The following is a 27,456-nucleotide window of genomic DNA, read 5'->3' on the forward strand; positions in this document are numbered from 1 at the left end:
TTATTATAATCATAACCTTAAACCTTCTTTGCTTCATAAAAATAAAAATTTGAAATTTAGAAGAACAATCAATAATAACAGCTGCTTGCAGCACCTCTTATACTGTAGTTTTAGGAGCCTAACTGGGTTAGAAAGCAGATAGATAACCATCTTCATCTCCAGAAGGGCTTTTACAGAAAAAGGTATTAAGCTATTAAGCAGAGCTTAATTCTACAGATGGCCGAGGAAGCAGATTCTGGGTGTTTACCAGTGTCCACAAAAAGGAAATAGAGCCACCCATTTATGTCTTAAAACAATGGTTTTGTTTCTTAAGTGTTGACAGCGTTACACATTCTTTAAAGTGTGTATTCAGCCTTCTGCTGTTGACAGTAGTGTCTCTGTAGCATCATCTAGAGCAAGTTCCTAATAGCAAAGTAATATTAGAAGAAATAAATAAATAAGAGGAAAAAGGGGTGAATTATTTCTTATTGATAGGTATTTTACATTTTTTGAAGCATGGAAAAAATGGAATATTCTGCATTGCCTGGAGTCATAAAGATTCCAAAAGAATAGCAACCTGCAGTGGTGATGGTTACTGGTAAGTACTATGTATGAAATCACACTGTTTATAAAAGATACATTTGATAATATCAATTGTATCATGTTAGCACATACATTAAAATGTTCGATGAGATTCCATTTGTACAGCTCTACCTACTATCGTAAATATTATTTATAAGCCCGCATGGGCACATGCTACATTGCTATGATATATCAGTAATAAATAACAATGCAATGATGTTTAAAAATAAACAAACCACTAATTCTTTCTAGATGAAAATACTACTCGAATTTTAACTAGAATACCGTGACTTGCCTCAAAGAAACTTAAAGGACTTTCACAGAGTCTAATTTTCATCACATTTTGAGGGAGTGGTATTTCAGTTTCGCAAGTGATTAAAGAGGTATCAAGTGCTCTAGAAACTTGTTCACAGTAGGTGTTATTATTTAAAAAAGGATAAAAAGGCTTTGTAAGGAGGAATAAGACCATGCCTGTGGGAAATGCCTATTTTTAGAAAGTGACTAACTTCTCAGAAATATGTGCTTTCTTAATTCTGTTGAGTCCCAGGAAAAAGGAGGCTTCCAAGAAATATATGTAAGGGAAGAATTGCCTTTGAGTTAAAAAAAATGTTTTTATTCCAACGGTGCTACCCTATAGCTATAGGTATTGTCATCTTTGGCAGGTAGTATAAGCACTTATGGTTGTTGAGAAGTAGTAAAGTTTATCTCCTCCTAGGTTTTGCTATACCCAGCCCAAAATCTTCTCTTCCTCACTTTGTAATTTCAGTGGAAAATACAGTAGTTATGGAAACCAAAGATCTTTACCAAGAAGTTAAAATTTTCAGAAACAACAGTTAGTGATTTTTTTCCCTTGAAAATGACTATTTGCTCATTGATACATACCAAAATACGAAAGATGTACGTAAGAGTTTTTTGACTAGGTGATACATGATTAGCTTTACCATATATTCTCAGGGCATTACTTATTTGATAAATACCACAGTCAATGACTAAATATTTGGAAGCGTAGGTCACCACCACTCTCCAGTAACCTCAAAGTTTTGGTGGGCCTAGTGATGTTTTTTTTTTTTTTTTTGCGGTACGCGGGCCTCTCACTGTTGTGGCCTCTCCCGTTGCGGAGCACAGGCTCCGGATGCGCAGGCTCAGCGGCCATGGCTCACGGGCAGCCGCTCCGCGGCATGTGGGATCCTCCCAGACCGGGGCACGAACCCTTGTCCCCTGCATCGGCAGGCAGACTCAACCACTGCGCCACCAGGGAAGCCCTAGTGATGTTTTAAAAAGGTCTTTTCCAAAGACTTTTAAGACTTTGCAATACATTAATTTATACACAGCTTTGTGTCCCTAATGGGATCAATAGCCCTTGCACTATGGTAATATAATAGGAGGGTATTAGAGCTGCTTTTGTTTTTGCAGTGAAAGTATATAGGATCTGTTTTGGGAGAAGGGGTCCTCTGAATTTCTAGTTGTATCACTTAAAACATGCCATGAAAATATATGTCTTGCAGTTGGTGTAATAGTGCATGCACCCAATACTATAAATGAGTTGTTTTAAACATACATTTTGAACTGTTAAATTTTGAAGCTGAAATCTAATGCATATATTTTAAAATATATGTATTAAACTATGTATTTCCCTAATTAAAAATATAAGAAATAGTTTCTAAATAAAAATGTATCTCCTTTAAATTGGTTTCAGTGGGTTACCATAATTAATGCTATGTGATATAAATATCCTTACTCATAATTGGTAATATTTACACAGTACTTTTAAATGTTCCTTGTGCTTTGCAGACAAGGTCTCTTTCCTAAAACACTTATGTTCAAATTTTACAGTTCGGGCTTTCTTCCCTTGAATGATGTATTTAGACTGTTGTAATTTTCTATTAATATATTATACTTAATTTCAGTATTATTCGAACAGTTGATGGTAAAGTACTACACAAATACAAACATCCAGCTGCAGTGTTTGGTTGTGATTGGAGCCAAAACAACAGGTAAATATTTTTTCCGGAAATAAGTAATAATTACATTTCAGAGATTTTGAATAGCCATAAAGTTCAATGTTATTTCCATAGGTAATATTCATGACTCTTTTTAGGTAATATTCCCTTTGCCTAGCCTTGTAATTGCACGTGTAACCGTCTGTTTTTATTCCGTGAGGTTTTTATATGATTTAGAAATACTGATTTCCTACTTTCAAGCTATTTCCTGCTGCTTTAAGGAAAAGCATATGACTGACTAATGAAACATGGAAATCAGTCCAATCTGTGTGTGTCTTCTGAGGAACGTGGCCCTTTCTCTGAACCCTTTTTAGGAATCTGTGCAATGGTATTTTGTTCCCCGTGACTTTCCATTGCCTCCACCTAATGCAAATGCCATGGCCTTGGGTGACTTCCCATGACACGGAACTTAGAATGGTTTTGAAAGGTCAGCCTTGCTTAAGAGCCTGGCATTAAAGATCAGCTTAGATTTAAAAATTAATCCAAGTCAAACCTCCACTAAAATTGATCCTTTAAGCCACTGCACTTCCAAGAATCTTGTGTTTCAAACCTCTCTTTGATGGGATATAAATTATCTTTAAAAATTCAAACTTTCTTTAAATATTGTGAAAACAATGTGAATTATGCTTTTCCATATTAGAGTCGTAAAATATACATACTAAAATATTAAAACCTTATTACACTGTGTTCTGAGTCAAATCACATATTATACAAAATGATGGATCTATGAGTTTCTTCCAGTAAATACAGAAGCATTTATTACACAGTTACAGGTACTTTAAAAAATTTTTTTTTCATGTGGACCATTTTTAAAATCTTTATTGAATTTATTACAATATTGCTTCTGCTTTATGTTTTGTTTTTTTTGGCCCCGAGGCATGTGGGATCTTAGCTCCCCGACTGGGGATCGAACCCATACCCACTGCATTGGAAGGCAAAGTCTTAACCATGGACTGCCAGGGAGGTCCCCGGTTAGAGGCTCTAAAATGAGCTCGTGACCAGCTCTTCTGCAGTATTTCCCACCTCAGTGGCCTGAAAATGCAAACAACAAACTGCTAAAGCCCAAATCCTTGACCTCTTCTTTTTTTTTTTTTTGCGGTACGCGGGCCTCTCACTGTTGCGGCCTCTCCCGTTGTGGAGCACAGGCTCCGGACGCGCAGGCTCAGCGGCCATGGCTCACGGGCCCAGCCGCTCCGCGGCATGTGGGATCTTCCCGGACCGGGGCACGAACCCGCGTCCCCTGCATCAGCAGGTGGACTCTCAACCACTGCGCCACCAGGGAAGCCCTCTTCTTTTAGACCTTATTATCTCTCAATTTTCACTTGCAGCCAGCCATCAATTCCTGTCATATCCTCCATCTAAATATCCTTCTTTACCCAACCATCCCTCCAGCGACTAAACTAATGACATTTGTCTGTTTTGGGACTTCTGCAAAAGTCTTCTAAATCAATTCCAGAATTCACACCTTTCGTCACCACTTCCTCTCTCTGTGTTCTCTAGGTTGCTGTCAGAGTGAGCGTTTAAAACCGCAGACGTGAGCACGGCATTCTCCTGCTTAAATCCTTCAACAGTTTCTCATTGATCTTGGGATAATGTGCAGAATCTTAGCCAGTCCTACAAGGGAGTCCCTGTATAATCCCATTCCTTTGTACTTTAGTATCACATTACAAGCCTTGCTTCCCTTGTTCCTTATATCCAGCCACAGTGGCTTTCGATTTCTTGAACCAGTCAGCTCATTTTCACCGCAAGGCTTTCACTCCTGTCTCCCCTTCCATCTAGGATTCTACTTCCCATCCCACCCCATACAACTCCTCCCAACCCGGGCCGGATATAAGTAACTTCTCCCTATCCTTCAGCTCTCAGCTCAAAAAACCACTTTTGGAGAAAAGTCTTCCCTGACCCCCATATTAGGTAAAATTTCCCCTATGGTATAATAAGCCTTGGGTGCACTTAACATCATAAAATTAAGTTTTATTTGTGAATTGGCTGCTTCACCCTGTAAAATGTAAGCTCCATGAGATCAGTAGTGGTTATCTGTTTTTAGCAGTATATTCTTAGCAAAACACTGTGCTTCTGACCCTCGCTATGCCTTGAAAAAAACAGATGTTTAATAAATATTTGTTGAATATAAAAATGAGTAGAATTACCTTGCATATGATCAACAGAACAGTTCCACATTCTTATTTCTCTGTTTTATAGGGTTAATAAGAATTTGACCGGTAGGAAACAAAATTAGAAATTAATGCAGTATGCCTTGTTGGTTAAGAAAACTTTTTTTTTAAAAAGTCGTTTATACTTAACTATTGTGTTTACTACCAAGCCTACCTAATAAATTTCATTTTTCATTTAAAAATTTCACTTTTATTTTAAAAAATCTTTTCTAAATGTTCTAATTTCTGTATTTATATTCCACTTAGCATCCTAGGACATAATTGAGAAACACCTTGAACTTATAAAAGTTTATTCATAAGATATTTCTGAATTTATAATTTGGATATCTGTATGTACCTTCTTTGAATATTTTTTCATTTCTAAGATTTTATCTTTATGTATCTGCATAGACATGTATACAGAAATATGCTCGTGTATACGTGTAAATATTTGTATTATGCAAAATATATTTTCCCACATAGAGGAACGGGCTGTTTATCAGTGGGCCTTGGGCACATGCAATCGACACATTTATAGATTGGCATGCAGTTTACAAACTGGTGTATTTATGCATGTGAGGTTAAATAAATATAGGTATTACAACCCATGCGACAAAAATCAACAATGTGAAGTTTGGAGAAGGTTTTGATAACAGCTGGGTCCAAAACGTGTAACTTCCCCTCTTTACCTTTAAAGCCTGGGGACTGTTTATACGGTTGTTAATGTTCCTCGGGGAGACTGTTCTGGCTGGTACCTGATGCCACAGGTCTGCCTAGTACTCGAATTCCGTTGGGAACAGTATTCCAGGCATGACGGCTAGGGTACAAATAGTTGCTTAGCTATCTCACTCTCTTAGAGCCAAGATCGTTAAAAGATCAGATCCACGTATTATATTCCCAGAGGATTCTGTTGGATCAAGCAGTTAAGCATCTCACCAAAGAGAATTGGAAAACCAGGAATGTGACTTACTGTCAGATGAGACGACCCTGGCTCTGCGGGGAGCTTTCCTAGCACACTTCTGGGGGAAGCATTGCTATTTATATCCCTGCCACAACAAAATTTACCAACGGTCAGGGCATGTAGTAATTAATAACGTGCCTACAAGCAATTAAGCAAATCTCAGTCACTGACCGTTCGAGACCCTTCTTAAGACCCAGTAGTTGCAAAATATAAAGGTCTGAGAAATACTAAAGTTATGAATCTAGACATCTTGAAAAAGAATGTATAGAAATGACTGTGCCATTATCTCTCATAAATAAAATAAAAACACAACTGATTGAAAGGAAACATTGAGAAACTCTGTACTAGAGCGGTTGCTGTAAATGATGTTTTTACTTAGGTAAGTTTTCAGTGTAACTTCATTAAGGAAGCAAAAAATTCTCGTTTTAGAAGTTAGAACTGTGTGCATTTGAAAACTATCAGTAACAAATAGTATCAAACTTTTTATTTTTTTATGTGCCGTGGGTGATATTTCAGAGACATGATAGCCACTGGCTGTGAAGACAAAAATGTTCGCGTCTATTATGTGGCCACCAGTTCCGATCAACCACTGAAAGTGTTTAGTGGGCATACAGAGAAAGTGTTCCATGTTAGGTGGTCTCCTCTGAGGGAGGGAATTCTTTGCAGTGGCTCTGATGATGGGTATGTATTTTTGGATTCTAATTTTCTTGTCCTAAACATCATAAGCTTGTAATTTTATAGAAGTGTACTTATTTATATGATCCAACGTGTATGTGGAACTATTTTAGACATGTACTTAACGAGTAGTCAGCTAACAAGTATCTAATTGCATCCAACTAAAAGTAAATTAAAATTTTCCATACTTAGCATCTGATTCATGATTTCTATTTCCTTATTTATTGTACTTGCAATAGATGCTTATTTCTCTCTTATTAGGAACAAAGTTAACAGAAATCTGTTGGGAAAGGGAAAAACGTCTGAAACAATAAACCTTTGTAACACGTAGAGACGAGTTTATTTTTTTTATTATTATTTTTTTTTTACGAGTTTATTTTTAATAATGTTCCCATATTTAATGTGGAAAACAGCTGTAATCTGTTTTCATTAAGAATGGAATAAAAGAAGATGATTATATATGCTAGCATGAAAAGAAGATATTTTAGAAATGAGAGTGACATAACTTTTTTTTCTGGGTTTATGAAAGTTTCTGAAATCTTGTCTATATTTTATATCCAGACAAGATACATTTGCATGGTACAGTTTGGGCTGTTTGAATATGAGATAAATTTAGGTAAGAAAAATCTTACTTGGTGCAAGTAAAAGTTGTAGTATATAGTAACCACATTATTCTGTCCTGGTATAAAGGGGAAAAAGAAGAAAGGAGTCTTTTATATATAGCAGAAAGAGATATGCTTTAAGAAATAAAATATGTGGTATGTCTCCTAATAGTGTAATATAACCTTTGGAGTATTAATATTTTGATATTTTTCAGGTTTATATAAATCTTTAACTAAAAGATTATTATGAATTGTCCAAGCAGAGTTGGCATTTGGAGGTCTTAAATTGATTTTGAGTTCAAATTGCCCTTCAGTAACATTTGTACTCTACACAGTCAGTAGATTCAAGTAGTATTATGAACCCATTTATATTTAAGTTTTGTACTTGATCTGAGAGTGATTCCACAGACCAAGAAACTTATTTAACTGACAAAAACATGAAGTGTTTCCTGTATTGATAAAAGCACAGATACGAATTGATTTTTCAAATAATACCCGTCGTCATACACGCTGTATTTTCAAGTTACACAAATAATTTGAGTGCTCTTAAGTTACTGTATACATGTTGTTAGTCATATTTTTCTTTGGCTTTATCTGTTCTGGATATTTTATTTTAAGAAAGCAATTTTTTAAACACATAAACTGTGAAATCATATATTTAGTATCAGGGGTTAATGGTCAGTAAAAGTAAGGAAAAAATATTGGAATAGGATGGCTCAAGCCTAGTTAGTTATTCATTTTAAAATAAATAAAATTCATTTTTATATGCTAAAAAGAAGAGAATCATAGCATATATTGAAACATAAAATGTTTTTTCAATATACTGAGAAATAATCGTTGTGTTCCATTAAGAATATGCTGATACTCTAGATAAATTATAATTTGTATTACATACATAATATTGTTTTCAGTTCTGTTCGAATCTGGGATTATACTAAAGATGCATGCATAAACGTTCTTAGAGGACACACGGCACCTGTGCGGGGATTAATGTGGAATACTGAGATCCCATACCTACTAATATCTGGCAGCTGGGACTATACTATAAAAGTGTGGGACACTCGGGAAGGAGCTTGTTTGGATACCGTGTACGATCATGGTGCAGATGTATATGGTAAAGTATTTTTCATGTACTTTTAAATTTTGCTATATTAATGATTATAATTTCTGAGCAAGACAGTATTTTTGAAGAAGTCTTACAGGGTTTCATTTTGAAATAACATTTATCTTAGTAGAAAGTATACATGCTTACTATTTAAGTATCAGAATACACAGAAGATAATAGAAAATGTCATCAGAAATAATCAGAAAATAACTCTTGTTAGCACCGTGGTGTCTTTCTCTCTATCCCTGTAGAGAAACATACACACACGCACGCACGCATGCATGCAGGCACACATATACCCTTGCACATATTCTCATGTATGGCTTGGATTTTTCTCCGTTACCTTACCATCACCCCAAAGGTAAGTTGTAAAACAGGAAGTCCTTAATAACTTAGGTATGACGTAGTTAGCCATTCCTTTACCTCTATTTTTGGATATTTGAGGCAATGTTTTGTTTCTTAATATAGTACAGAGTTTTTTTACTATAAATGAGTTGGGAATGGAAAATCAGATTCCTTACCTTTTGCACATGATTTTACCCTCATTTGTAGCACCCAAACCTTGATGGGGTTGAGTAGGTAAATTAAGAATGCAAAAATGATTATTGAGAGCAGTTAACCCTAACCTAGTCATTGTATCCATATGCTTTACGCCAATGGCCTTTTAGTTACTGCAGTGTGGGACTGAGTGTGGGAGAGAATCCCATTTCTGGACATTCTAAAATGAAAGGTCCTCAAGTCTTTCTTTATCGTGTGATGAGAACATCCACCCACCCCTGGATCGCTGTGTATTCCATGGGTATGACAGTCAGCTCACTGACATACCAACTGAAATGTAATTTCAACACTTTCATCCAGGACCATCTGCTTTCTAATAATTATTCAACTCTGTGTTCATATCTACAGAAGATGCTAAATACTTTTTTTACACCTGTGTATTGTTTTCAGCCAAGACAGAAATGTTATTTAAAACACTTCTCCACAACTTCAGTTCTGTGGAAGGGTTAGGAGGTACACATCAATAAAACATATTTTTCAGTGCTTCCTTTAGTAAATGGCTTTATTTCCTCCATCAGGTTTAGCATGCCACCCACGTCGCCCCTTCACTATGGCCTCGTGCTCCCGGGACTCTACTGTGAGACTCTGGTCATTAACGCCGTTAATCACTCCTTTACAAATAAATATTCTGGCAGATAGATCCTGGGAAGAAATTATCGGGAACACTGGTATGGAAACTCTGCATGTATTAGATCTTCTTTCTAAATACGATTTTATAAGCGCTCTTTTCTCAGAGTTGTGTCTCTTCTCCAGATTGTGCTGTAGAACAAGGCATGCCCCCTCTGCTGTGTGGCAAAGTGTCAAGAGATATCAAACAGGAGGTAGAGAAACTAAGTGGCAACCCTCGTGTGAAAAAACTAAGATGGTTTTCAGAATGTTTATCAGTAAGTATTAGAGGAATTAAATGTGAAAATTTCCCCTTTGCCAAAGTGAATTGTGACAACTTTTTGTCATTAAGTTATCACATATTTACATGTGTCATCCCAGTGTAAGAAAGCAAATGGTCCATAAGTTGTGAGGGCAATGAGACATTAAAAAAGAGAGAGAAGAAGGCAATTTGCTGTTTCCACCCTACTAACACTGACAAAATCGATCATTGACTAACCAGTAGCATTTCTGACAGCCTTTAGGGCACTTCAGCTACCGACCTACCTCCTAACTTGTCAGCTGCTGCTGTGTGGTCTCCATGTCTGTTTTTATAGCAGCATGCTTCCTTACCTTCTGTTCTGGCCCTCGCCTTGATATTATTATCTTTTATTATTGGCAATAAATCAACTTTTCCTTCTTAATTATTACTTGTACTTCAGAACCGCGTGTTTTGTTTTGAAGACCCTCTTCACCTCAAGAACTATTCATGATCTTCCACATGGTGATGGACAGCTGAGATTATTTCTGAGCTAACAAAATATGTAATCAAAAAAGTTTAAAAAAAAAAAAGTTTGCCACCGACCTTAAGTGATTTTAAATTTAGTGTTGTTTTATAAATTATAACAGTTTCTACTATATACATTTGAAAATATCCAACATTTTCATATTATACCACACGTGCTTATACACACACATTTGTATATATAGAGGCTATTTGTTGGGACTGTGGGTGATTCAAGGATCTTTTGCAACGAATAAAGCTTTTCCCCTCTGGTCCTCAATAGACAATTTGGGTGCATGCATTAATCCAGCAAGGATCTCAGAGGGCCTAGCAAACAAAAAAAGCAAATGGAAACCAGAAACAATAAATAAGATAGAGTATAGTTATTATCCTGTTAATTTTTCTTTTTTTTTTTTTTTTTTTTTTTTTTTATCCTGTTAATTTTTCAAGTTAGATATGCCTGCATTATATTTTTAAAGGTGCAAAATGCTGTGGGGTTTTTAATTCATTATTCTATCTTTGGATGTTCTGTATCAACTTTTTAGCCTCCGGGTGGCAGTGACAATTTATGGGACTTAGTTGCTGTGATAAAAGGGCAAGATGATAGCTTACTTCCTCAGAACTACTGTAAAGGAATAATGCATTTGAAACATCTGATTACATTCCGAACAGTAAGTAAATATGCAGATGTGATGTACTCAAACACAAAATTGTTTTGCCTTTTCACTATTAAAATATGAAAATTATTTTTTGCATATATAATTAGAGTTGGTAGACTGAAGTAAGTGAACACTGAGGACATAAACCTTCAGTAAAAACTGATCACGAGTGTATCAATTATTTGGGGAACAGATTAAGGCAGCCATGGTTTTCATAGGTTGAATCTCGTGAAATTCTTCAAAGGTCACCTGGAAAGCCCTTGAAATGTTTTACCTTTACACTATTACCAGATGATTGTATGCATGGGCTACTCTGATTTGTGTCTCAGAGTCCTGCTAGGCTGTATTCTGGGATATATTTTATTAAAACCGTTCATATTTTATCCCTTAATGAATTTCAGTACAAAACTACTAGTCACCTTATACATGGAGCGATACGCAGTTCCAACAGTAAACCAGTCCTGAGACCAGAAAGAAGAAAAAGCTTTTATATTTGCAATGAAGTATCAATGGGTGACTATTTAATTGTTGGACCATGGAGAGAATCATGCCAGGGATGTGGATTTGATGGTGATAGGAAGCAGCTATTTTCATAAAGAAGTACCCTTTTTTTTTTTTTTTTTTTTTTTTTTGCTGTACGCGGGCCTCTCACTGTTGTGGCCTCTTCCGTTGCGGAGCACAGGCTCGGGATGCGCAGGCTCAGCGGCCATGGCTCACGGGCCCAGCCGCTCCGCGGCATTGTGGGATCCTCCCAGACCGGGGCACGAACCCGCGTCCCCTGCATCGGCAGGCAGACTCTCAACCACCGCACCACCAGGGCAGCCCGAGAAGTACCCTTTTAAATCACAAACTAAACACCTAAGGACTGTAACAGTTACCTATTGATAGCATAGAAACCAATTAGAATAATTTTGAGTTTTTATTTTTTTATTATATATTTTTTCACCAGTTATATACCACTTTATCACTCACTACCTTTTGGCCTCTGGACTTCTGGTGAGTTTTAAGGAAAATGGGATTTAGCTTCTTCCCACCCACACCAGGCATATCCAAGCCCTACTCTTCACCACACCAAAATATTGTGTTTAAAGAGGTGTTAAATTTTATAGATAAAAAGCATTGATTTAAAAAAATATTTAATTTCCAGTGCTATATGCTTATAAAATATGTGTCTGTATAATGCTTTTATAATGATCTGTTATCACTAACTGTTGCATAACAAAATTTAGATCATTTCATTTTCTTCTTAACCAGTCTGAAGCCCAAGAACTAACCACAGTCAAGATGTCTAAATTTGGTGGTGGTATCGGTGTCCCTACTAAAGAGGAAAGGCTGAAGGAAGCTGCTGAAATACACTTGCGATTAGGACAGATCCGGAGATACTGTGAGCTGATGGTGGAACTTGGAGAGGTAAAATGTGCTATTAAAGCAAAACCAAGGAGTCTCACACAGTGTTCCAAGTCTCAGTCAGATACTAAATATCAAGCTTATCTTCTTCCAGGTCTGGTTGGTTCTCTGCCAATCTGATACCAGGGGTATACCTCAGAGCAGTAGCTATCCAAGTGAGATCCCGGCTAGCAGTATCAGCATGCCTGGGAACTCCTTAGACGTGCATTTCCCACCCAAACCTACAGAACCAGGAACTCGGGGGATGGAGCCCAATGACAGGTGCTTTTCTAAGCCCTCCAGCTTCTCTTCCCAACAAGCTAACCTGTGAGAACCACTGTCCTCGACTCTAGTCTTTGATTCCTAAAAAAGTCTATGTTGGCTAATCTGCTCCCAGTGAATTCCCCCTGCTAATACCATTTGTCAGTCCCACACTGACCCCCTCTGAGGGTCCTCTGGTGAAGGTGCATTCTGATCTTTAGAGAGCACTGAATCAACAAAACAGTTTTCCAAAAAGGTTTGGATGAATCCATTCTATGAAAATTCAGGATGGTGGTTTCCTTTGGGAAATGGGTGGTGACTAAAATAGAGCAGAAGAGAGGAGGGGCTTCTGTTCCTTGATCTGGGAGCTCATTACACTAGTATTCAGTTTGGGAAGATTTATTGAGCCTTTCATTTTTTGGCATGTGTACTTTTAGGTCAACAGAAATTCTCCTACCCATGAAAAATAAAAGATTAGAATGACATGGACTCATTCCATGGTTGATAATTTCTGAAAACCTCTTGGTTAATTAATTTTATAATTACAAAGCATGATATTAGGACTCTAAAAGAAAAATGGTACTGACAAACCTAGTGGCAGGGCAAGAATAAAGACATAGAAGATGGACTTGAGGACACAGGGGTGGGATGTGGAAGCTGGGGCGAAGTGAGAGTAGCATTGACATATATATACACTACCAAATGTAAAATAGTAGCTAGTGGGAAGCAGCCGCAGAGCACAGGGAGATCAGCTCGGTGCTTTGTGACCACCTAGAGGGGTGGGAGGGAGACTCAAGAGGGAGAGGATATGGGGATATATGTGTGCAAATGGCTGATTCACTTTGTTGTACAACAGAAACTAACACAGTACTGTGAAGCAATTATACTCCAATAAAGATCTATTAAAAAAAACTAACTTAAAAAAAAGAATACTTATAAATAATATGAAGTAAAACTAAACAGTAACATTACATTAAACTGTATCAAAATTACTTTTAGCTCACCTTTGTATTTCCCTATACATTAGAGACAAACAATGAATTACTGCTTGATCTAAGATAATAAAGTGTACCATTTAAAAGTGGTATTTAAAAGGAATTGCAAACTAAAAACATGTTTAACTTAGGAGCAGTGTGAAATTTTTCTTATGAAGAAATAAAGCTATGACTTAAAAGTTACTTCTTTAACGGGGCACTCCTAGAAAGAATATCAAAAGTGAAGGAGAAAAAGAACAAATAAATTTGGTAGAATAGTGTAATTCTTTATCTTTCTGAGTTATATATTTGGGTGTATATAATTTTAAGTTATATTTAGTTCCAATTTAATTCAAGATAAGCAGGCATTTACTTATGGAGCTAATAATTTTGTTGGCATGCACTTTCACCAATGGACTTAATGATCAAAAAACTGTGCTTGCAACCCTTTAGAAATATAGGTGTCCTTATAATTGTTCATGATCACCGCCTTACAAAGAGCTTCTATTTCTGTAAAATTGACAGTATGAGATTAGGAAAACATTTATTCTTTTCACTTGCAACACATGTTTTTATTGAAAGAGCTTGGTGATTTTAAAGTTAATTTAATCTACATTTCAATTTCTTTCTTCCATTCATCCCTACTATAATAAAGACGAATTTCCCCCAAAAAACATGATTATAAATAATGTAGTGTTAAAAATTCCCTAACCTATTATTTTCAGGCTAATTACCAATTTTCTAGCTTTATTTGCAGTAGAACTTGCCTGTCTCAGAGAGCCTTCATTAAAATGAAGTTTGGATTTATGTAGTGATATTTCAGAATATTTTCTCCTCAGTTCCCTTCTAGACTTGAATTCAGTGAAATCTGTGTCTTCAGACAACAGTCACAATCAGCCTTAATTGAACAGCGAGCTTCTTTTAGTAGTAGTCTAATTTTTAAAACATGAAGACAGGAATATCAATTACAATGAATAAAATTTATGACAATGAGTAGGGAAAAAATAAAAACAGAAATAAATGTTTGTTAAGTATAAGTAACAGTGAAATAAAAATTTCAGTGTATGTATGACTTTGAAAATAGAACATAGACTGCCATAGACCAGGTTACTCTGGTGTTGTGTGGGAAGGTGAGTTAGTATATTTTTCAAACTACATACTTTATGTACTACCCCTTCTCCCAACCTCCTTTCTTTTTCTCTCTCTGCTCCCCTCCTTCCCTCCACTGCTCTTTCTTTTTCTGTAGGCTTGGGATTTTCCCTGCTAAATCAGGGAATTTATATATCTTATTTTATTTTAAACTATGGTAATACTTATACTTTAGGGAATGCACGAGATGGTATACAAAAAATATGTCTGGAAATCCAAACACGCTAATAAAAACTTGTATTATAAATATGAGTTCAGTTTTTAAAAAGTCTGTTAAGAGTTAGCCCGTACAATCAAAATGGGTATGTTTCTGCTCTTCTCTTCTCCTGTTCTAGTGGGACAAAGCCTTGTCAGTTGCGCCAGGGGTGTCTGTGAAATACTGGAAGAAGTTGATGCAGAGGTGAGGCAGAGAGTCTGTGTCCAAACAGATGTTTTACATTTTGTTAAAATAGAAGCAATATATGAGTATGCTAGTAGCCTTTGAGATTTTTTACTTTTATGTTGTTTTAAATGATAACTGAATTTTATATCTCCTGATACAGTAAATTACACGAATCGGTTATAAGTCATTTGGCGTTCTTATATTTGAGCTGACATCTGATAAGAACAGTGGTGGGAGGCCAATTCCCCCATGTTGATGGAGGAAATGACAGATCAGTCAACATACTCACTGGTTAATGTATTGCTATTGAAATATAAGTGGTAAGATTTCTTGAAGGTTAGCAAAGTTTGTGAAATAGTCATTCTATAAATAATCTCAGAAATTCTCTCTGTGGACACAAATTCCTGCCGTGTCCTCTGCATGTATACAAGGTAGTTCTGATGATGAAGAAGGGTTTTACCACTGAACAAGGTTAACCGGATGTCCCTGTTCTAGAATGTAATAAACAAACAAGATTTCTTCTGAGGTGTATTGGTCTCCTAGGGCTGCCATAAGAAAGGACCACAAACTGAGTGCTTAGAACAACAGAAATGTATTCTCTCACGGCTAGCAAGTTGTCAGCAGTGTTGCTTCCTGCTGGAGGTTCTGAGAAGGAATCAGGTCCGTTCTCTCCTCCTGGCTTCTGGTGGTTACCGACAGCCCTTGGCACTGCAGGCTCTGCTAAGTCTTCACGTGGCATTATCCCCCGTGCGTCTCTGGGTCCAAATTCCCCCTTTTTAATAAGGATACCAGTCATATCAGATTTAGAGTTTACCCTAATCCAGTACAACCCCGTCTTAACTTAATTATATCAGCAAATGAAGTCACACTCACAGGTACTGTGGATTAGGGCTTCCACCACGTATCTTCTGAGGGGGAAACAGAGACTGCTCTCTGTTCTGTTCTGTTCATTCGTTCCACAGATATTTAGTGCTCACTACGTGCCAGTTACCATAGAAGACTATTTAATGAGTAATTACCTTGCTTCTGGCATTAAAAATGAAGTTTGGTTTTCGTTTCACGGGACAGGGTTTAGAAAAAAATTCAACTGTAACTCACGTGTACCCATAAAATCAATCAGAGACTAAGCATGAAATACAGAAGGATTAACGCATTAGCCGTGGGAAAGTGGACCATTCCCCAGCACCTACTCTCCCCAAATAAGTAAGCAATAGCTAGCTCCAGCCCTCAGACTGCAGGCTCCTTAGACTAAGCTCTGAGAATCCAAAGTCATTCTAAGTTCATGTGTCTTCTGTTGTGTGTACAATTACTACACGATTGTAAATGTCACTGCTCCCACTGAAACCTTAATAAAGTCAGGTTAGCAGAGGGTATTTATTTCACAAAACAATTTTGTTTCAACCTAAGAAACAACAGTCTTTTTCATTTATCTTTGAAAACCAACGCCTGATTTTCTCTGCTCCTTAGTTCACATGGTGGCCAGAAAATCATCTCCCTGCAACTCCTAAGTTCATGTTTTACGCATCCAGCCATTCAGAAAGATTGATCGGCAGTGTCTCAGTCCTACTTCTAAATGCCCAGGAAGAGAATATTGTTTCTAAACAGCTATAACAGGGAAATCAGGGTCAGATGGTAAAAGCCTGGTTGTTAGGGAAAACTCCAATGACCCCATGAACTGGAGACTGTTAACAGTGATCTAGGCAAACAATAATAAAACTGTTGTTTTATTATTAAATAAAAAAGTGTCTACTGCACCCACCCAAAGGTTAGCAGTTGAAATGGAGTTTAATGCAGGTGCCAGCATAAATTAGATATTCCAGATTAGTTTTCAGTAAAACTGAGATTAAACATTAAGAGTGGAATTAACGAGGTTGGTCATTGAGAAAGTAATGGGGACATAAAACAGGAAAAGAGAAACAGAGACAGACAGACAGACAGTGATGGATGTAGAGAGACAGAGACAGACACATGTATATCCTTCATAATCTCCAAGATCAGGCCCCCGCTCCCCCCTCACATATTGGGAACATTAGTTTTCTTTAAGCTACCTTGCTTGGGGCAAGGTTCCTTAACCCTTTCCAGCATATGAGCACAGCAAAAACATAGCCAGTGATGACAGTGAGTGGGGAAAAAATAAAAACAGAGATAAATTTCATGTTTGTTAAATATAAGTAACAGTGAAATCAAATTGTCTTGAATTGTCCTTTTTAATGATTCTTAGGCTACTTGCATTTAGAGGCTCGCCAATCGTTGTGCTCACTAAAACACTTAAAATTATCTGTCTTTAGTGAAGTAGACACCCACATATGCATTAATCCAATTGAGAGTAGATGTCCCATCACACATATCTAGCTAACAACTTGTCAGAAAGATATATTCCTTATTTTAATAGCTAAGCTACATTAATTTTAAGACCTGAAATGTTCATTGCATTTAAAATATGAAAATTTGTAGTTTCCTAAGGAAAAACAAGTACTAACAGTGTTTACTATTTCAGAAAACTTTTGTTCTCCATATGTGATATGATTATAAATCTAAGTCTTTGTGGATTCTGATGCAAATTTTAGATACTTCAGAGAATCTCAGTCAAACTGAGAACCTTGAAATTACTCTGTTATATACAAAAAAGCTTTGCTGTTATTTTATTAGGAGAGCTGATCAGCTAATCCAGGAAGATAAGGATGATGTCATTCCATACTGCATAGCCACTGGCGATGTGAAAAAATTAGTCCATTTTTTTATGTCAAGAGGTCAGCTTAAAGAAGCTCTGCTTGTTGCACAGGTACAAACACGTAACGACACGGGCTGGACACACTGGGAGGGGCGTGTGGGAGGGGGAAGGTCATGTTCACGTGATGGACAGAGTTGTAGATGGCTTGGCTTCTGCCCACCTCCCGACCTTCTTTCTTGGACATTTCAGTCACCCTCTCTTTGCTCTGGCCACACCGAACCTATTTTAGATCTTTAAACATGCAGGCATCTCTGAACTCTGGCCTTTTCTACACTGTTGAACGTTGTATACACTTGAACAACTCTAGTAATCATTCACTTGAAGCTTCCTGTTGATACAACAGAGTTCATGGGTTGGTTTTTTTGTTTTTTTTTTTTTAATTCTAAGCCTATCTCCAAATCGTAGTATAAATTTCAAACATCATTTAAATATACTTTGTTCAAAAGAATATTCTGAAATTGGTCCATTATCAGCAGTTAGCTACAGATTAACTAAAGATTGCATTAAATTCCAGGCTGCTTGTGAGGGAAATATGCAAACCTTCCATGTTTCAACACCTAAAGGATCTTCTTATTCTGATGATATCTACAAGGAAGACTTTAACGAGTGAGCGATTCATTCTTTGTTGGGGATCAATACTTTTTGGTGGCTGGTTTCCCTTTAAGGCAGTTCATCCTTCTTGGCACGCAGAGGACTTGTCTGTCTCGTGTCCTCAACTGCATTTCTCACCACAGTCATGTTCCGTCACAGCATCCGTCCCTAGACGAGGAGGGAAATGTCAGGCACATAGACACAGCCGCCACACGTCTTATGTAGCTTCCAGAAAAGCAAACTGCATTTCAGTACAGAAATTGCATATAAAGCACCTAAATCCTTAAAATCTGATCAAACCTGCTGGGGAGGAGAGGCAGTAAAAGTAAGATGTGCTGTTTATTAATGCTTCACCCTAGACTCAGTGTGGATAACATCTCCCTGACATCACTCAAAATCCACGACATCCTGGTATTAGCATCTGGAACAACATCTAGGTCTCTTGACATATACACACTACTATATATAAAATAGGTAACTAATAAAGACCTGCTGTAGAGCACAGGGAACCCTACTCGGTACTCTGTAATAACCTCTATGGGAAAAGAATCTAAAAAAGTGTGAATATATGTATATGTGTAATTGATTCACTTTGCTGTACAGCAGAGAGTAACACAACATTGTAAAGCAACTGTACTGCAATACAAATGTTTTTAAAAATTAAAAAAAAAGGAAATCCAAATACTAAAGTTTTTAAAAGAAATGGAAATTAGGATTCTCCAGCCTTTTGACCTTTTTTAAGTCTAGTAATCTACCTTCCTCTGCGTCTTCTCTTAGCTCCTATCATTGCCCTAGGAAATAGGATATTTAAACTTTTAGGACACTTGACACGTAAAAATGATCACAAAATGTTAGGCAAATAATGTGTTGGGACTAACGCATTTCTTCCTGTTTCTTTGCTGTTATTCTCTGCCATTTCTAAACTTGGCATTTTAAAGATCTAACATTACACCACCCCTGTTCCAGTCATCACCTAAATCTTGAAAAGTTTCTGTTCAACCTGTAATTCTTCTAAGGTTAACTGCCCCTATAGCTGAGGCATAAATTATTCGATGTAGGATGGGAAATTCTGAAAATTTGGCTTTTCTTCTGAAAAGAAGAAAAATTGCAGGGGAGAGCAGGTAGCTTTATCAGCTCATCTGCTAAGAAAGACTCTGCTTTCCTGATTTTCCCCCCAAATCAGGCTTTCTACCTAAACCAAGGATATAAAATTAAATCTTGTTGGATCCCTTAAGCAGCTTGTTATAAAAAGGCATCAGTTCACTGTTATGATGGAGTCCTCGTGTTTATATCCAGTACGTACACTTTTTCTTCCTAGACTCCTGCAGGAAGCCTGCAGAGAGCTGGCGGAATGGTATTTTCAGGATGGCCGGGCAGTCCTAGCTGCGTGTTGCCACCTCGCTGTGGATAATATCGAGGTACATTTCAAAGTGGCTCATGTGAATGAAAAGCTCTTAAGATACGTCCTGATGTTTGAGGGGGAATAATACGGTGACTTCCTATGTAAGATCTGGTTTTTGCATGCTTTCCAAGCCTGAGCGATTACATGCCCAATAAACACAGATAAACTCTACAGACTATGAGATCCTTTTATTTACCTATTTATTTATTTTTATTACAAGAGACATATTTGTCAAAACCTAACTTTAAGTATTTCATCATATATGAGAAGCAGGAGTGTGGTAAAGGGAAGAGTCACTGGACTTGGACTCAGAATACCTGACTTTTGAAAGCAGTTATTTTTATAAATACTTTAGTATATTCTTCACAAGTTACGTTTTTGAGGTATTTTTCATTTGAGCCTCTAATGTAATAGGAAACCATTAAGTAAAGATGTGGGTTCTATTTTGCATGTATCCTTAGCTATGTTGGCCTTAAGGGATAATTGATAGTCATTGTACAGTATCGAGGAAGATTTTACGAATTTACTTTTTTTTTTCTGATAGAGGGACTGAAGGACATGTTGAGGATACTGCAGAGAGACTGTTATTAATTACAAAAATGTGAGCAAAGGCTCGAAACTCTTAAATTCTGACCTTATAAAATGTGCTCTGTGTCCCTTTATCAGCTTTTCCATCTGAAAACTGTAGTTGCCCTGACATAAGTACCGTAGACAAATGTTGCACTCGGTATTTTATAAGAATAATCGATTATAGGTTAATACAACTTTATCTGCTTCATGAGATGAAGTAGGGGAATGACGATGTTACCCAGCATCTATGAAACTGAAGGAATTCTCTTCTCATTGAGCAAGCTGGCTATGGCGTACCTGATTCGCGGAAACGAGCTGGAGTTGGCAGTCTGTGTGGGCACAGTGCTTGGAGAGCTGGCAGGACCCGCAACCCACTATGCCCTCGAGCTGCTGGCGAGAAAGTGCATGATGATTCCAACGTGGTGAGCATTTCTAAAGTCAAAGAATAGTTTCCTAGTGACGGAAGCATTTTTTGAATGTGGTAAGTTGCTCTTGATAAGATGTGTGTTGGGAGAATATAGGAGCTCCCTTTTAGATAAAGATAAGATGTGAGCACGAATTAAGAGTGAGAACTACCGTGGCTATGTAGCGAAATCTGCCATCACTTATTCTAAAGTAGCCCAGTTGTAACGTGTAATATTTCAAACACATAAAGCACCATGAGACGGTAAATGTGCACTTCTTAAGATTATCAGGACCACGCATTCCCACTTCCCATTGCGAAGCACAGGCTCCGGACGCGCAGGCTCAGTGGCCACGGCTCACGGGCCCAGCCGCTCCTCGGCATGTGGGATCTTCCCGGACCGGGGCACGAACCCGCGTCCCCTGCATCGGCAGGCGGACTCTCAACCACTGCGCCGCCAGGGAAGCCCAACATTCCCACTTTTTAAATTCTGCATGTTTACACTCATTCTTGTCAGATCTTGGGTCTTAGTTTGAGGTTTAGAAAATAAAGTCACTTTTCTAATGGAGAGTAATAATAAAGATGGTGTAGCCGGACACTTGGAACAAACTTGGGCTGTGCTGTAAGAGGCAGACCCGGGAGAGTCCCTGGGGGACTTGGAGCTCCAGCTCACAGCAATTCTCCCTCACTTCTCAGGGCAGACAGTCCTTCATCGTGGAGGAAGGAGATGGTGCTGTCACTCACGTGTTTGTTGAATAAAGATGATTTTAGACCTCTGTCTTCTCACGTAGAACCTTGGGAAATTTCTACATAAGCTTGTTTATGAGGACTTTCACGTCTCCCCACTCTACACTCCCTGCACACAGGCCCCCGCTCTTACGATGGAGCTATACAGATGCCACTGTTGAACACTACAGATGAGAATCATCGTCATCGCTAGCTAACACTTCCTTACCGCTCACTGTGCGCCATGCACCGTCGTAAGCACTTACATGCAACATGCAACAGTTCACTCACAACTATGCGGTAGATGTTGATTTGCCTCTGGTCTCAGTAAATGGTCGTGCCAGGACTCAAAGCTACATAAACTGGCTCCGGTGTTTGCACTCCTAGCTACTGTCTTAGTCAGCTGGGGCTGCTGTAACAAAATGCTACAGACTGGGTGACTGATACACAGGAGAAATTTATTTTTCATGGTTCTGGAGAGTGAGAAGTTCAAGATAAACTGGCAGATTCGGTGTCTGATGAGAGCTGGCTTCCCGTTTCGTAACTGGCTGCGTTTTTGCTGTGCTCATGTGGTGGAAGGGGTGAGGGGGCTCCCTGTGACCCCTTTTATCGGGGTACTAAATCCCATTCATCGCGGCTCTTCCCTCATGTCCCTATAACCTCCCAAAGACCCCACCTCCTAATACCATCCCGCCGGGGGTTAGATGTCAACATAGGGCTTTTGGGGGACACAAACATTCAGTCTATGGCAGCTGTCACACTACACCGCCCCCTCATCCAGGGCTGAGTCAGAAAAAGAGCAGTGCTTCCCGGACTCCTTTCCTGTCGGATCTGGGGGCTTCAGAGAGATTCGGGAATCTCAGAGTTATTCTAATTTTTACCCATATCGTACAGTGATGTAAGAGCTCCCTCCCCCATCAGGATGGAGTGGTGCCCCACCATCAGTCTCAGACTTAAGTGTACCTAACGCAGGCCATCCCTCGAGAGGACCCAGTTCCGTCTCTCAAGAACTATGGTCGTTGGCTCAGACCCCACCGAAAGCACGAGGTCTAACTCACACTACTTAACCCACAAAGGTGACTGACTGACGCTGTGCTACAAGTCATCATCTAATTCAAATACAATGTGATTACTTTTTTTAAAAAAGTAAAGGTAAAAAGTAGCCAAACATGGATATTAAATTTTAAAGAGGTTTCAAAATCTTCCACCTGACTCTCTGCCTTATTGCTTTTAATATAAAACAAACTTCTCCTTCCTTTGAACTCCCTCCGAGTCCTCTCTTTATATACCACAGGCTTGTGCACCAGAAACCAGGATAAAGTTCAAACGCTGAAATACATGCATCTGGCTTCTTTTCCTAGTGAGATCTAATCCTAATGTAATTTTATAAACCGAGAACACTTCGTGTTTTTTTTACAGTTACTGGTAAAAGTTTGCTTTTTCTTGGTTGTCATTGCCTATTCACGGTATTCAGATTTATTTTCTTTTTAGCTTTCCATCCACTGGATACAGGTATTATCGAGTTTTATTAAAATCTTCAATTGAAAATTCACATATTTTGTTTTTAGAATACCAACTCTTTACTAAGAAATGATCACTAACTGTTTTTGGTTTATTGCTTTGCAGAATGCCAGTTCATTTATATAGTTTATATAAAACCTAACCACAAGGTAATGAGAACAGTTCCTATAACGCAGGTACAAAATCACTCATGATTTTATACTTTAAACCTGTGTAAAAAATGAACTGTGGCTTTCTACAATAAAACAATAATTAACTCAAGCCAGCAAATTAAAATGCCTGTTCTATAGTGAAATTTAAGAGTTTGGATCATTTCGCTGGTCTATATCAGTATATAGAAATATATACACACATTTTCCCCTACTGGCATACTGAATTTTCAATAAACAGTGAACTAGCCTAAAAAGTAAATAAAATTAGCTAGAATTGCTGTAAATTTCTCTGTATCAGGATATGATTCTAGGATAAGAAAGTCAGACTTCTGTCTGTAGTTCATAGAAGTTAAAGTAGAATTTTAGCACAGCTTTTTAAAACACTATAAAAGCAAATGATAATTTCTATATTCTCATGGACATTATTAAAAACTGCTATTGAATGTTAGTATCAGAAAACATAAAGTCATACTTTTTATCAAGAACAGATGAATTACTCTAATTTGGAACCTGTAAGAACACTCAAAGATTTACTTGCCCAATGACGATAGAGAATTTGACACGTACAAATTATCCCTATTCCTGTGCTTTACTCACTGTATTCTGATGAAACGTCTCCCTAATATTTTCTAAAATAATTTATTCACTTGAATGACCAAGTTAGATTTTACTGAAGGCGCACAAAGAAGGTGGAGGGGGCTTTACTCAGCGTCCACGGCACAGCCGTTGTAACTGCACATTTGGAATACTGTCTATTCTAAGGTCATGCGGAATGTCTATCATTTTCTTGAAAATTGAATAATAGTATCGTAAGCCATTAAAAATCAGTGATTTCTCTCTTACGAGGCATGAAACCAAAACCTCCTCACCTCCTGATTTTTAAAAATGATTTTATACAAAATATTTTAATGTAAAGCTGAGAAAGTCCACATATTTTTTAAATGTCTGATTTCAAAATGATCTATTCCATTGATTAAATCTTTAGAAAGCAAATCGGGAAACCGCATTTCTGTCTTTGGTTTCCACCTAAAGTTTAAGAAATATGCAGAATACCCATACATCTAAACTTAAAATACGTAACTACCCATTAGTTTCAACGCGCTGGAAAGTACAGTTGTCCATTGTTGGCAAGTGTAGCAAAAGTTGATGAAAATTAGCTTTCACAGAGTCTGCCTTATAATTCGCTCCAAAGAACACGTCTCATACTACTTAGTTTGGTTAGAGAATTATTCTGTAATAACAAAATTAATTGTAAATATACAAGGGCTCAGTATTTAGGAATTTCATAATACGTTTTTTCTTCACGCCCTCTGGTTTCTGTAATCTACATTTAGAGGAGTTTCATAACTAAGTAGGAAATTAGTACTGTTGATGTAAATAGAAAAGCAAGGGAGGTGTAATGAGTCTTCTTCCTTTGAAATAGTTCTAAAATGTTATTTTTAGGCTTTTTCTTCCTCATGGAAGTTTCCCCTTTTGTTATGTGAATAGGAATTTGGCAGCTGATCTTCTCCTGATGACTCCTGACAGCGAACTACAGTTAGTAAAACTCTGTGCTTTCTACCCGGGGTGTATCGAAGAGATAAATGATCTTCATGAGAAGGTATGCTGACGATATTAAGTATTCTACTTTGAAGTGCAGTGCTGTGATTTCATTAGCTTTAGGTTTGGTCAAATAGTGACGCACACAGAGAAATGAATATACGGTCCCGTCAGAATCCCCTCATAAATACAACAAAAATTATAACAATAAGGAAGAACATTTATTGAGTTTCTACTATACGTTTGGAACTGTTCTAAATTTTCACATCTGTTGTTACTTAATTCTCATGAAACCCTGAAAAGCAGGGGATACTGTTCCTAATTTATAAAGAAAGTGAACTCAGAGAAGGTAAGGAACTTTTTTTTTTTTTTTTTTTTTTTTTTTTTTGGGTACCGCCCCGCGGCATATGGGATCCTCCCGGACCGGCGCATGAACCTGTGTCCCCTGCATCGGTAGGCGGACTCTCAACCACTGCGCCACCAGGGAAGTCCGGAACTTTTAACTAGTTAACGGTGGGGTGAGAACTTCAACGTTTGTAACTTCACATCCCAAGCCCTTTCCACTTTGCATCTTAAGGTACATGTATGCTAACTTTATTTTTTTTTATTTTATTTTTATTTTTTGGTGGTACACGGGCCTCTCACTGTTGTGGCCCCTCCCGCTGCGGAGCACAGGCTCCGGACGCGCAGGCTCAGCGGCCATGGCTCACAAGCCCAGCCGCTTCGCAGCATGTGGGATCTTCCCGGATCGGGACACGAACCCGTGTCCCCTGCATTGGCAGGCGGACTCTCAACCACTGTGCCACTGGGGAAGCCCTATGCTAACTTTAAAAATAGGCAGTTTAAGATCTTTAAAAGAATTAGTGAAGTATAATAAAATTGGCATGCTTATTCTAAAGTGCTTTTTAAAAATGCTCCATTACGAATACAGGAATTTATATACCAAGATTACATACAAAAGCAATCAAAATGTTCAACAATAGGGAGATTGTACTAATTACAGTATATTTTGGCTGTGCCATGTGACTTGCGGGATCTCAGCTCACCAACCAGGGACTGAACCTGGGCCATGGTAGTGAAAGCCCAAAATCCTAACCACTAGGCCACCAGGGAACTCCCTTAAAAATTATATTTAAATATTAAGTTATATAGCTTTTAGAATTTTAAGATAGGATAAGAATTACAGGAATGATCAACCTACTCTTATCATATTCGGTGTCAGAATGAAATTTCAGTGGGAACCATTTGCTAATTGCCTCTACTCTCAGAGCATATAGCAAAGTGAAGAAACTTTTTTCTTTCTAACCAGGCACAGTTCCTAGCACATAGTAGTTGCTCAGTAAATAACTGGCATTCAGTGAATAAACATGGGGAAACAATATGAAATGTCACATACATGAGAGCTCTTTTAGTTTAGTTTGTTGTAATTTTTTTGGGAGAGTTTGAGGGATCTAAAATATTCAGTTTACTTAAATTTTAAACAACAGAAAATATGAAGCTGTGGAATAAGCAAATTGAATAAACCATTTTAGTAACTTACGGGGGTGTAAAAAATAGTGAGAAGGAAATAGAGTGACAAATCTCAAAGGAGAGGAGACAGATGACCTAACTGTGGATGAACCACATCATCTGCGGTCACAGCACAAAATATTTTTTGCGGCGGAAGCTCTGTCTCAGTGGTTGCCAAAGACTAGTAAGACAGCAGTAAACTATGCCTGTGTTGCTTAGAAACAAACCAACAAACCTCAACACCTAAACTGCAAATATCATGAACAAGTCAGAATTTTATCTAAAATTAATTTATAACTTAAGTTAAAATATTGATTTGAGTTATTAAGTTACTAATTTATAACTTAATTCCTGTCTACGTTATGGAAGCAGAAAAACTTACATGAAGGTGGAGTAGACTCTCAGTTTTAACAGAAAAAATCATTATTTGAAAAGATTGGGAGTGTTGCTTTTCATTTTACAGTAATGAATTCATAGACTCAGATCTCCACTTTGTGGCATTTCGGAATGTCAAAGCTAAAAACGTTGAGAGCTTGTCCTACTCGAAATAAAGTTGCTTTGTCTCAAGGCCAAGTGAAAGTAAATCACTGTGTAGAGAACACGTAAGCATGCACCTTTTATGTTTTCTACATTTAATGTAGTTTTTGAGACTGGTCAGTATATTTGTTCTAAAGTAACTAATTTCAGCATTTCCTGCTCAATTACATTTGCAGGTACTAATTCTAGTATCACAATCAGGACAATTTACTTCCACCTCTTTGGGGGGTTTTTTGTTGTTGTTTTTTGCTTTTTTTTTTTTTGCGATACGCGGGCCTCTCACTGTTGTGGCCTCTCCCATTGCGGAGCACAGGCTCCGGATGCGCAGGCTCAGCGGCCATGGCTCACGGGCCCAGCCGTTCCGCGGCATGTGGGATCTTCCCGGACCGGGGCATGAACCCGCGTCCCCTGCATCGGCAGGCGGACTCTCAACCACTGCGCCACCAGGGAAGCCCTACTTTCACCTCTTTTATTAGGTATTTGTGTGATTAAAACTACTGACTCGTTAGGTAATACCCTATTTATTGTTACTAGATCTTAAAGATATTCCCATAAGTGTATGCTTTTAGTACAAATTATTTCATTTACATCTGTTCTCAGCAACTTTAATAAGGAGGCATATTGGAAACATTTAGCACTTAATACTATTGCTTTTATCCCTATAAATTTTAGTAACGGTGTCATCAAACTAATTATTTTCTAGTGCAAGCTACCCACAGTAGAAGAATGTATGCAATTAGCTGAGACAGCCCATGCCGATGGCAATATATTTGAAACTATAAAGTATTACCTGTTAAGTCAAGAACCTGAGAAAGCCCTTCCTATTGGTATTGACTTCATCAAAGGTACGTGTTCAGTTGGTAGTATAATTTAAAATCTACTCTTTTATTTGGTATTTTCATTCATATTGCTAAAAAGGCTTAAAACCAAGCACTAGCTGTCCTGAATTTAAAGAGGAAAGAGATTGCTGAGTGTTTGGTATC

The 27,456-nt window shown here is 37.8% G+C and overlaps 1 protein-coding gene across 11 annotated transcripts in view; it reads left to right on the forward strand.

Annotated features, from left to right (window-relative positions):
• WDR17 (WD repeat domain 17) overlaps nt 1-27,456 on the forward strand; it is an 81,920-nt gene that overhangs the window by 46,617 nt on the left and 7,847 nt on the right. For 9 of the 11 annotated variants that reach the window (XR_003003279.1, XR_003003281.1, XR_003003280.1 and 6 more), the window contains 15 exons: nt 495-577; nt 2,469-2,555; nt 6,189-6,353; nt 7,861-8,063; nt 9,131-9,280; nt 9,366-9,496; nt 10,527-10,652; nt 11,895-12,050; nt 14,746-14,810; nt 17,442-17,574; nt 18,038-18,129; nt 19,433-19,532; nt 20,369-20,508; nt 24,377-24,488; nt 27,177-27,318. Coding sequence is in view for 7 of the 11 variants with exons in the window: in XM_024744946.1 (XP_024600714.1) it covers nt 495-577; nt 2,469-2,555; nt 6,189-6,353; nt 7,861-8,063; nt 9,131-9,280; nt 9,366-9,496; nt 10,527-10,652; nt 11,895-12,050; nt 14,746-14,810; nt 17,442-17,574; nt 18,038-18,129; nt 19,433-19,532; nt 20,369-20,508; nt 24,377-24,488; nt 27,177-27,318 (1,885 nt within the window). In the remaining 4 variants the exon portion in view is untranslated. Of the gene's footprint in view, nt 1-494; nt 578-2,468; nt 2,556-6,188; nt 6,354-7,860; nt 8,064-9,130; nt 9,281-9,365; nt 9,497-10,526; nt 10,653-11,894; nt 12,051-14,745; nt 14,811-17,441; nt 17,575-18,037; nt 18,130-19,432; nt 19,533-20,368; nt 20,509-22,706; nt 22,728-24,352; nt 24,489-26,399; nt 26,539-27,176; nt 27,319-27,456 lie in introns of those variants that run through there. The other 2 variants (XR_003003282.1, XM_024744949.1) reach the window with 2 other exon arrangements.

The sequence above is a fragment of the Neophocaena asiaeorientalis genome, unplaced genomic scaffold (genome assembly GCF_003031525.2).
Source record: "Neophocaena asiaeorientalis asiaeorientalis breed wild unplaced genomic scaffold, Neophocaena_asiaeorientalis_V1.1 scaffold267, whole genome shotgun sequence".
In the NCBI taxonomy this organism is placed as follows: domain Eukaryota; kingdom Metazoa; phylum Chordata; class Mammalia; order Artiodactyla; family Phocoenidae; genus Neophocaena; species Neophocaena asiaeorientalis.